Genomic DNA, 12445 nt, shown 5'->3' on the forward strand with positions numbered 1-12445 from the left:
AATAAATAAATAAACGGAAAGAAGAGAAGGAAGAGGGAAGGGAAGCCTAGGTGCCGGGCATAATAAAACAGTGTAGAATTTGAAGATCAAGATTCAGTTCCAACTCTACTAGCTACGAGAACGAGCTACTTGACTTTATAAATCTCAGGGCGAGAAGGACGCTCACATTTATAAGACAGACAACAAAAGTCACCCTGCCCCCTCACAGTGCAGTCGAAAGGCCCAGAAGGTATAAAAGATGTGAAGACCCTGCAGTACGCAATGCAGTACTGCACAGGTGAAGTCCTGTGATTGTCACAGCTCTCCGAAGACCAGATCCCAGAGGGTCCACACAGTCAGTGAAATGCGACCTGGGACCTTAGGCAGAAAGGACTGACCGGGCTGACGTGCGTGTGTGTGTGTGTGTGTGTGTGTGTGTGTGTGTGTGTGGTTTATCTTCTGGCATTATATCTCCTCACCTAATCCCTTAATAGTCTGGGCCTCAGAGTCCAGATGCACCTGAAATAATCCCTTTGTTTGTACAAGATGAGTTCTGGTTCTTTGAACGTGGATATAAATAGATGCTAGATATGCACTCCCCGATGCTTTTTCTGAGCTACGAAAGCATTTCTACATCTAAATCTGCCAAATTCCTTAAAGTAACATATAGTACTCTTTCTGGGCCTTGCTAGGTAAGCCAGTGATGTTAACAGAAATTTCTCTCTCACTCACATACCCAGACCTGCTGGACAGCTTCTTACTCTCAGCCAGTGGGAGGTCTCTGAACCTCACTGACTTCACATGACAGTTACGGACTCTCAGCAATGGAGAGAGGACCACAATGCCCAAATGGTAGACCTAGCTACGGAGGAAGCCAGGTCCTCCCTCAGGCCACGCTGTGAGAAACCTGAGGCTCTTCAAGGAAACTGATTGCAAGAACAGCTCTGCATCTCTGTTTGTGGTCAAAGGGGCAAAGCAAAGGTTATTGCATTTTCCACAGATCAGTTTCATAGTATAGTCTAGTGTTCCCTAGAGAATCAGAGTGCATGTAAACGTTTCTTCTTCTTAAGGCTCCATTGCCCCAAGCTGTCCCCATGCTTAAAAAAAATTACACTTCCAGCTGGGCATGGTGGCGCACGCCTTTAATCCCAGCACTCGGGAGGCAGAGGTAGGAAGATCGCTGTGAGTTCGAGGCCACTCTGAGACTCCATAGTGAATTCCAGGTCAGTCTGAGCTAGAGTGAAACCCTACCTGAGAAAACAAAGCAAAAAAACATTTTCTTATAGTTCTTTGCTTCTAGAGAAAGAGGTGGGGGGTATTGGACCCCCACTTGCATAACAGCAAAGTTATCTGGGTGTGGACGAGCCCTTATAAACGCTGTGCTGCTGCTGTTGGGACATAGTATTGTTGCCAGCCACTCTGCAAAATAGGAAAATGTTAATTTTTATTTTTTAAATGTTTTTAAATATTTTTTATTTTTATTGATTTGAGAGAAAAAGAAAGAGAGAGATAGAGAGAATGGGCACACCAGGGCCTCCAGCCACTGCAAACAAACTCCAGAGGCATGTGCCACCTTGTACATTTGGCTTATGTGGGTCCTGGGGAATCAAACCTGGGTCCTTTGGCTTTTCAGGCAAATACCTTAACCACTAAACCTGCTCACCAGCCTGAAAATGTTAATTTTTCTCTTGGGTCCCTGAATGTCCAGGGGAAAAAAATTATGAAAGCAAGACAACATTTTTAAAAAATTAATTAATTAATTAATTTGACAGAGAAAGAGAATGGGCATGCCAGAGCCTCCAAGCCACTGCAAACGAACTCCGGATGCGTGCGCCCCCTTGTGCATCTGGCTAACATGGGTTCTGGGGTGTAGAACCAAGGCCCTTTGGCTTTGCAGGCAAATACCTTAACCACTAAGCCATCCCTCCAGCCCAGCAATTCGACTTTTATTTCCTTTTAAATTTTCATTTACATTCCAAGTCATATCTGCACACACACACACACACATCCCTAGTGTGTGGATGGAGATATATATATATATATATATATATATATATATATATATATATATATATATATACATATACATATATATACATATACACATCATATACATGAATGCCTCTGTGTGTGTATGTCTGCATGTGTGTGTGTGTGAGAGAGACAGAGAGTGATTGAGAGAGAGAGAGAGTTACAGAAAAACCAAAAAACAATCTCCCAAAGTTTTCCTGGCTCTCCAGGCCAAGGGAACCCTCCACCCTGGGCTCTGAGCAGCTGTTAGGAAGCAGGGAGGCTGCAGGAGCTGTTGACATGGGACTAGAGTGGAGTGAGTTTGAGAACAATGGCTCGGGGTGGGTCAGTCTACAGAGCTCAGTCTGCCCCTCTTGTTCGACTGACTGTGCGAACGGACACTCTTTTATTTATTTTGTTTGTTTTGTTTTTCGAGGTAGGGTCTCACTCTGGCCCAGGCTGACCTGGAATTCACTATGTAGTCTCAGGGTGGCCTCGAACTCATGGCGATCCTCCTACCTCTGCCTCGGACACTATTTTAAACAATCAGAAGGGCATCCAGCTTTTTCTTTCAAAGACAAATACTTGCTTTCCTAAGCTTCCTTCATCTCCCTTTGTCATTCAAATGAATTCCACCAATATTCTAGTATTGGCACCACTACTGGATGTGTGTGTGTGTGTGTTGTATTTCTAAATAGCAACAAAAAACATGTCGGATCACATGTCCTACCAAGCACCACACCCTACAGTTGTCTTTGGTCCTTGAGCATCACAAGTGGTTGTCCAGATGGGGTACCCTGTGCCCAACAAAGTGTCATCTACCCAGGGGTTGGCTCAGGGAGGTGGCACATGTCCCATTGCCAGCCTGACAGAACCATCCTTAGTTCTTTATACATGCCTCCGAGTTTCTGCATAGTCCGTTCCACTCACGGTTGGCTGTTACTTAAAATTTTACTTCATAATTTCACCTTTTACTATGGAAACTGTCACCAGGTAGATAGACATTAAAGGATATGTGAAGGAATCCTAAGAAACTATTGCTGACTTCAACAAGTATCAACTCATGGTTTCCCTACCTTTTCTCTACGTCCAACTTGTTTTTCTTTTTTCTTTTTAAATATATTTTATTTATTTATATGTTTGAAGGAGAGAAAGAGGCAGAGAGACAGAGAGAGAATGGGCATGCCAGGGCCTCCAGCCACTACAAACGAACTCCAGATGCATGCACCCCCTTGTGTATCCTTTGGCTTTGCAGGCAAATGCCTTAACCCCTAAGCCATTTCTCCAGCCCTTATTTTTCTTTTTTAAAAATATTTTTTATTTAATTATTTGAAAGCAGAGCGAGATGGAAGACAGAGAGAAAATGGGTGTGCCAGGGCTTCCAGCTGCTGCAAACAAACTTCAGATGCATGTGCCACTGTGCTTCTGGCTTTACATGGGCACCACGGAATCGAACCCAAGTCGTTAGGCCTTGCAGGCAAGCGCCTTAACTGCTGAGCCATTTCTCCAGCCCGCCCCCTAACTTGTTTTGAAACTCAAATTACACTTGCCACCTGCAAAATCTAAAGCATATGTCTAAGAAATAAACGCTCTTCTAAAAGATGCCCACAATGTCCTCATCACACGAAAATAAAATGACCCATCATTCCTTAAAAAGCATAAACTACCAACTGAGTTCAAAGTCCCTTGATTGACTCATAATAGCTGTTTGAAATTGGTTTGTTTAAACCAGCCTCGTCATGAGCCCACCCACACCTGTCTTCACAAAGGTGCCAGTGTGGGCATGACGGGCCTGGCAGCTTCCCAGGTCTCAAATGTCCTCGCTCCCTGCGAGACGGGGTGCTCCAGGAAGGTGAAGCCCCGTGAGTGTTGATCCCACTCCGATCCTAGCGCAGAGCCTACTCCGTAGATGCACCAGACTCTCCCCAGAGTTTCCGGGGATCCAGTTCTCCCACGCAGAACGCTCCTTCCTCTGCTCGCAGGCCCGCTCTGCAAGTGTGCTTCTCCAAAGGGGAGAGCCCCCATTGAGCTTTTGGATCCCTGCCACCAATCCCAGCACCTGTATCGCACAAGGTGTTCTCTGTGGAATTACTGAATGAAAGGGGCATTTTAGAACACTCACGGAGACTTTGGGCTGGTAGACTTCCTCCCTAAGACTTTCTCTATGTATCTCTCTCCCTCCCTCCTTCGCCCCCCTCTCTGCCCCCCTCGCCTTTTATCCCTGCTCTTCATCACGAAGAATTTAGATGAAATGATTTCTAAGGTCCCTTTCAAGAACTGGGGAGTCATTGACCATACGCTTGCTGCCCTCTGCTGGCGGGTTCTGCTGAGCCTTGCATCCTGGAGGTCCCTGGAAGGACTTGAATTTTGTGTGGAGGGCACCCAGAGAGATCCCAGAAAAGTTCTAGAAGAATTGGTACCCACGCTTCACCTCAGGCCAACCAAATCTCCCAGGGAGTGAGGCCCAAGCATTCACATACATGCAGAACGCCTGACCAAGATGAAACTCCGGGGTGCACCACAGCTCAGGGGCATGAAAAGCCAGTCTAGGGAGAGATGAATGAGACGAAGGTGTCCTGTCCCCTAGCCTACCTTAACAAATTCTCCCTTGACCGGTCCTAACTGCTTAAAACCCACACTAAGTTAGAAACAGCATTGTTTACCCAGATCTGGCTTCTTCTTTCAGAGACACAATTCAATAATATATAAACACCCTCCTGTGTTTGCCTTCCTTCTCTCTATCTTTCCTTCTTTCTTTCTTCCTTCCTTCCTTCCTTTCTTTCTTTCTTTCTTTCTTTCTTTCTTTCTTTCTTTCTTTCTTTCTTTCCTTCCTTCCTTCCTTCCTTCCTTCCCTCCTTCCCTCCTTCCCTCCTTCCCTCCTTCCTTCTTTCATTTCGCATTCTTACATTTGTTAAGACTCCTGTGACTACAGAGAGCAGAATTCAAAATGTCACTAACTCTGTCCACAAGAGAGACGCTACTGGAAGCATACGGAAGAGCTCTTCCCACCCACCCTAGCCTACTTGCCTGGAGCAGATGACAAATGGCAAGAGGAACTCCACGAGACATCAGGAAATGGTTTCTGTCCTTGCCTCTGCTTCTCTCTGTACACTAATTTCTTTTTTCTTTCTTGGGCCTGACTGGTGTCCCATGCTCAGGAATCCACACAGCAGAAGGTCACCGGCAGTTCACAAGTTGCCACTGTTCACCTTCTGCCTGCTGGAGAAAGCTCTTTTATTTATTTATTTATTTTAATATATTTTATTTATTTGAGAGAGAGAAAGAGGCAGGGGGGCGGAGAAACTCCAGATGCATGTGTCCCCTTGTCCATCTAGCTTACGTGGATCCTGGAGAATCGAACCGGGGTCCTTTGGCTTTGCTGGCAAATGTCTTACCCTCTAAGCCATCTCTCCAGCCCCTATTTGTTTTGTTTTGTTTTGTTTTGTTTTTGTTCCAGTTCCAAATTACCAGGCTGGGCCCCTTGTGTCAATCAACCACAGTTCGAAGAGCTGACTATATAAAGTGTGAGGCCCAAAGCAAAAGGAAACATTCAAAACGCATGAGGAAGCACCAGCCATGCATAATGGCACTTTTCCTTTCCTCCACGGCCTCCTTTGACCTATGGTGATGGCTTGTGATTTCTACCTAGTGTCATTCTTAGTAAATAAACATCTAAGGGCTGGAGAGATGGCTCAGCGGTTAGGCGCTTGCCTCCGAAGCCTAAGAACTCAGATTTGATTCCCCAGGAACCAATGTAAGCCAGATGCACAAGGTGGCGCTTGCATCTGGAATTCATTTGCAATGGCTAGAAGTCCTGGTGTGCCCATTCTCTCTGTCTCTATCTGCCTCTTTCTCTCAAATAGATTTGAAATCTAAAATTTCAGTTATTTACTTGGATGTTTCCATTCATCTTTTTAGGATGCCTGGTTTCCAATGTAAGTTTTGGCGCACTCTAGTGACATGATGAATCACCGAAATGACACAATTTGTGTTTTGTGAACTCACAGAACAGACAAACACAGACCAAACCCATGAAGATGGAAAGAGGAAAAGGTGTCCAGGAGCCTCCCCAACCCCATACTGCTTGTTGAGGCCTAGACATAATGGCTGTGCTGGGGGAATCCAGACTCTTATGGGTACCCAGACCTCTAGACCTGGCCCAGCTGGATGGCAGAGTCAAAGGAAGTTGATCTGGGTATTTCCCCTCCGTGGTGGTTGAATGTGAATGGCCCCATATCCTCAGGTGTTTTTTTTTTTTTTTTTTTTTTTTTTTGTTGTTTGGTTTGGTTTTTTTGAGATAGGGTCTTGCTCTAGCCCTGGCTGACCTGGAATTCACTATGTAGTCTCAGGATGGCCTTGAACTCCTACCTCTGCCTCCCAAGGGCTGGGATTAAAGGTGTGCACCACAATGCCTCAGGTATTCTTTTTTTTTTAAATCTTTTTATTCAATTTTTATTTATTTATTTGAGAGAGACAGACAGAGAGAAAAAGAGGCAGAGAGAGAGAAAGAGAATGGGCGCACCAGGGCCTCCAGCCACTGCAAACGAATTCCAGACGCGTGCGCCCCCTTGTGCATCTGGATAACGTGGGTTCTGGGGAATCAACCCTCGAATTGGGGGTCCTTAGGCTTCACAGGCAAGCGTTTAACCACTAAGCCATCTCTCCAGCCTTCAGGTATTCTTCATTAGGATTCTTACTTGGTCTCCAGCAGGCAGAGAGCTCTGCTGGAGGAGGTGTGTCACTGGGGGTGGATCGTGAGTCTAGACCTAAGGTATGTTCTGGTACATACAGCCACCTGGAACCCTGGCTGTCCACTTTTGTCTCTCTGCTGTGGATGTAGGATGAAGTGAGCCAGCTTCCTCCACCATGATGAAGCTTCCCCTGGAATCCGTAAGCCTGAAATAAACCCTTTCCTCCCATATGCTGCTGCTAATCGGGCGCTTTGTCCCAGCAACAAAACTACGATACCTTCCCACCTGCCCCCAGCCACAGCCGACTGCCACCGCCAGGAGGACATTTGCCTGAGGACAGAAAGAGGCTCCTCCTCCCAAGATGTAGCCTCCTGTGGCCAATTCTGCCATATATACCTCTGCCAGCTTGGGGCTGCGACAACCACCACTGTGGTCACCCCAAAATCCCTGAGGGTATATGAGCTCCATCTAGACCCTCTCTGTCTGTTTCCAAGGGTCTGGAGAGAGCAGGAAGCTGAGGCCTCCCCTTGGAAAGCTGAGCAGATGGGGAGATATGGGCATCCAAGTTCCAGAGCATGCTCTCAGGTCCTTTCTGCCTACTTCCCAAAGCAGAGATCCAGCTCTAGGAATATAGTCACTAGGAATCCGAAGACGACACTCACGGAGTATCAACAAGGCACTTGTCACAACTTAATACGTGATGACCAGCCCTTAGATGGCAGTGGAAGTGAGGGACTGAGCAAGAGCCTTATGCGGGAATAGTTCCCAAATTAGAGATAGCAGAGCGCTGGAAAACCAAATGATCATTGGCATTTTTCATTTCAAAGTGCAAATACCTTCTCTTGCCTTCCAAACTCGCAAACGTTCACAGACATGAAAAATACATACATGTAAGCCAGGCATGGTGGTGCATGCCTATAATCCCAGCACTAGGAAGGCAGAGGTAAGAGGATCACCATGAGTTTGAGGCCACCCTGAGACTACATAGTTAATCCCAGGTCAGCCTGAGCCAGAGTGAGACCCTACCTCAAAAAAAAAAAAAAAAAAAAAAAATACATGTCTTGCAACTTGCTCATGACCATCATTAACAGTTGTTTTGTGTGTGGGGTGTGTGTGTGTGTTTTGTTGACTTGGCTACACCATCATAGATTAGCTCAAACACTATGACCTCAAGATGGCACATGTCTTGGCCCTGACTCCTCTCCTACCACTGGCTCTCCTGCTCCCTCCTGATCCACCTTATCAAGCCTATTCTTTTTTTTAAAAAACATTTTAAATATTTTATTTATTTATTATTTGAGAGAGAGAGAGGAAGACGCAGAGAGAGAAAGAGGGAATGGGCGCGCCAGGGCCTCCGAGCACTGCAAACGAACTCCAGGCACATGCACCCCCTTGTGCATCTGGCTTACATGGCTCCTGGGGAGTCAAACTGGCGTCCTTAGGCTTCGCAGGCAAACATCTTAACCACTAAGCCATTTCTCTAGCCCCATAGCATGCCTATTCTTTTTTGCAACTGTATTTGTGTATGCATGTGGGCATACATGTGTGCATGTAGAGGCCAAAGGTTGGCATTGGGTGTCTTCCTCAACCATTCTCCACCTTATTTGCTGAGGCAAGGTCTCTCACTTGTACCTAGGGCCCACCAATTTGCTTAATCTAGCTGACCAGCCTGCCCAGGGGATGCCCTGTCCTTGCCTCCGGAGCATGGGATTCCAGGCACGGTGCCACATGCACCCAGCATTTATGCAGGTGCCCAGGATCCAAGTCTGGTCCTCACCCTTGGCAAGCCTTTTATTCACTGCACAATCTCCCCAGAAACCCTCCCTCTCCGTTTCAAACAGCTGCTGCTACCCAGGGCGCCCACTTGGGGACCACTGGTTTACTTGTTCCCCCAGCCTGCGGCAGCCGTCAGGTGTAACTGGTTTCCCTGCAGGTGAAGTGAGGCTCTCAGGAGTCTGTCCATGAGGAACAATGTCTGCAGGATGGACCTGGTCCAGAGAGGGCTGCCTCCTGCTGCTCTGGGGAGGGGAAAGACCCAGAAGAAAGCCAGCCCCCACACTAGGGCTTCTTCAGGGGTTATCATTATGTGGTAGCCCCTGCTGTATTTGATACTTTTCTTACTGGGATGACAAAATGCCTGACAGAAACAACTGAAGAGAGGAAAGATTTCTTTTGTTTTGCAGTTTCGGAGAGTTCAGAGCATCGCAGTGCTCTGGGCTGGAGGGGCTCAGGCGTGGGTGGTAGGAGCTGGCGCATGCGTGGCAGCAGACCAGGAAGCAGAGAGGAAAAAGACCTGCGAAGTTCCCCACTTCTGGCAGCTAGGCCCCGCCTCCTAAAGGCTCCACAGCTGTCCCCCCCCTTTCCCCAGCTAGAAAAACAAGCAATCAAAACACGAACCTGTGGCAGCAAATCTTAATATCTGCCACCCAGAAATTTCCACCTCTGTGGGGTGTGCAGAGGCTCTTACCTCGCGGAAGCAGAGTGCTGAAGAAGCTTCCTGGAGCCTCACCTTGACCTGTCCCACCCACAGGGTTCCCCACACACTGCTCACTGCTCAGCACCTGGCTGTCCCTTCATCCCCTCCCCCACGTGAGATTCACCACCAAGAGATGTTACGGTCCCCTGAAGCGCATTTCCCAAATCTAATCAGTGTCTTCCAACTTTTTCTAATCTGATGTCTGAAAAATGGAATAGGATTGTTTTATTCTGTATTTTTTTCCCCCATCGTGACAACTTGTATTCCTCCTCCGGTGTTTTGCCTGTTCCTGTCCTCTGACAGCTTTCCTGCTGCCTTTTTTTTTTTTTTAATTTATTTGAGAGCGACAGACACAGAGAGAAAGACAGATAGAGGGAGAGAGAGACAGAATGGGCGTGCCAGGGCTTCCAGCCATTGCAAACGAACTCCAGACGCGTGCTCCCCCTTGTGCATCTGGCTAACGTGGGACCTGGGGAACTGAGCCTCGAACCGGGGTCCTTAGGCTTCACAGGCAAGCACTTAACCGCTAAGCCATCTCTCCAGCCCCTGCCTGTCTTTTCTTACTGGTTTGTAATAGCTTAGGGTGGGGTTGGGGTTGGGGGTGCTGATTATGCATCCTTTATAGATGTTGCAAGATTTTAAAAAATATTTTATTTATTTACTCATTCATTTGAGAGGGACAGGCAGACAGACAGACAGACAGAGAATGGGCATCCAGGGCCTTCAGCCACTGCAAACGAATGCCAGACGTGTGCACCCCCTTGTGCATCTGGCTTACATGGGTCCTAGGGAATTGAACCTGGGTCCTTGGGCTTTGCAGGCAAGCACCTTAACCACTAAGCCATCTCTCCAGCCCACAAGATTTTTTTTCTTTACTATCTCACTATTTATTTGTCTTTTAGCTTTATGATTACACCAACCGCTGCCCAGGTGACCGCCTCTCTGAGCCCCAGTGTCCTCATCTAAAAGCTGGGAACACAGCCACCATGTCATTGATTCTCAATAAATACGCCTATGGCCATGTAGTCTTAGGACCCTCCCCCCCCAAATTTCTCTGTTGCATCCAAAGACCTCGAGCCCCAGGCTGCATGTGTCCACCTAAAGCACCACGGAATGGAGCCAGTAGAACCTGTGGGGTGTTAGCCTGGGTTGTCACTAAATGCCTGCTCAAGTTGGAACAGGCCTATAGCTCACAAAAAAAAAAGACCAAGTGCTCTGAGATTCTATGTGGCATGACGTTTTCCCTCTATCTGCCCTCTGCCTCAGCCGGTCCCTGAGTACTGCAGCCTGCAGGATGGCCTACCCTATCTGGACATGGTGATCGCGGAGACCCTGAGGATGTACCCCCCAGCTTTCAGGTATGCCCTGCGTGTCTGGCCCCTCGAGTATCATTGTTTGGGGCCCTCACTGGTCCTCGATCTGTTATCATCTGGGTTATTGCACATGTTCTTGGGAAGCAGGGCCTGAAACCTGTATTTCTTTTATCACCAAGACCTCAGGAGTGTAGCCCATTCTCCTGTAGGTTAACTGCCTTCTGCAAGCATCACCACTCTTTTTTTTAAAAATATTTCATTTATTCATTTGCAAGCACAGAGAGAGAGAGATAGGGACAGAGAGAATGGGCGCTGAAGGGCCTCCAGCCACTGTAAACACACTCCAGATATATGTGCCCCCTTGTGCATCTGGCTTATGTGGGCACTGGGGAATTGAACCTGGGTCCTTAGGCTTCAAAGGCAAATGCCTTAACTACTAAGCCATTTCTCCAGCCCCTCACCACCCTTCCTTAACATTTCCAAGCACAAGCCAGTCTCTTTGCCTTGGATGTAGTCTGTTGTTGCCCCTGCCCATGCATCCATCATACAAAAGTTCTGAGAAATTAGCCTAGGTATGAAACAGCCAAGTCCCTGCCCTGGGAGCCAGCATTCATCAGACGACCATCAAGGGCGGAGATGTTCCTCCCCCGGCATTCGACAGCCCCTGCCAGAGCTCCTATATCAAGACTTTGCAGCAAGGACATCTTACTCATCTCTCTCCTACTCCCCCGGCCCCTCCTCCCAGAACTTTTAGCCACGACTGTACTTCTTATTATATATTGCGGCACATTTCCACCACATACATGTTACTGAAGCACAGCCCGTCACGCCAACCTGCAAGGGCCCCAAGAGCAGAAACCAGGCCCGATGCTTCTTTCAAACTTGTCCAAACCATGTGCCCCCGTGGAGAAGGACATCTTAACCAGGTCACAAGTGGCCAGACCTCAGATTGTAGAAGCAAGCAGCACACAGCATTGAATTTAACTCTACCTTAAAAATTCTACTCGGCACTTCTGGGAATACCAAGCAGACCACATGGAGGCACCTTTTGCCTTTTTTATTTTTATTTTTTCTTTTGAGACAGGGTCTTGCTAGATATCCCTGCTTGACCTCACCTTTAGCATGCATTTATATGCAGGCATGCACAGGATGGGTGGGTGTGTGTGTGTGTGTCTGTCTGTCTGTCTGTCTGGAGGCCAGAGTTCTATGTTGGATGTCTTCTTCAATCACTTTTCCACTCATTTTATTTTTGAGACAGGGTCTCTCACTGAACCCAGGACTCACAGATTAAGTTAGACAAGCTGGCCAAGAGTCTCAAAGACATTCCTAATTTTGCCAACCCAGTGTGGCATTACAAACACATACCACCATGCCTGGTTTTTCAACGTGGAAGCAGGTCCCCCAGGTTTATATGGCAAGTGCTTTATCTCCCCAGTCCACCTTTGGCCATTTTTAAAGAGAAAATGTGGGTGTTTTGAGAGTAGCTCAAAAGGATGTTTCCAACAACAACAAAAAGTTAAAGAGTACATCCTACCTAAGATAGGCCAAGTCCAAAAAAAATATAGAAAGTTGCTGTAGGGCTGGAGAGACAGTCTAGCGGTTAAGGCACTTGCCTGTGTTGCCACAGGACCCAGGTTCGATTCCCCAGGACCCATGTAAGCCCGATGCACAAGGTGGTGCTCACATCTAGAATTCATTCACAGTGGCTGAAGGCCCTGGTGTGCCCATCCTCTCTCTCTCCCTCTCTCTCTCTCTCTCTCTCTCTCTCTCTCTCTCTCTCTCTCTTTCTCTGTCAAATAAATAAAATATTTTTAAAACTTAAAAAAAAGAAAGTCACTGTAGTGTGAATCAAGGGTCTCTTGGTACAAAGTGGGTCAATAACTCAGAGACTTCCTCGTCGTTCCGACGCCAGCAGTAAGACTTGATCTACGGCCCTTCCGTGATTTCCTTGGGAGCCTCGAGCAATCTGTCATCCA

At 47.3% G+C, this 12445-nt stretch overlaps 1 protein-coding gene across 1 annotated transcript in view; it reads left to right on the forward strand.

Annotated features, from left to right (window-relative positions):
- Tbxas1 (thromboxane A synthase 1) overlaps positions 1–12445 on the forward strand; it is a 240363-nt gene that overhangs the window by 219354 nt on the left and 8564 nt on the right. The window contains exon 10 of the mRNA XM_045160556.1: positions 10423–10514. Coding sequence (XP_045016491.1) covers positions 10423–10514 — 92 coding nt within the window. The remainder of the gene's footprint in view (positions 1–10422; positions 10515–12445) is intronic.

Source organism: Jaculus jaculus, chromosome 10, assembly GCF_020740685.1.
Source record: "Jaculus jaculus isolate mJacJac1 chromosome 10, mJacJac1.mat.Y.cur, whole genome shotgun sequence".
NCBI lineage: Eukaryota > Metazoa > Chordata > Mammalia > Rodentia > Dipodidae > Jaculus > Jaculus jaculus.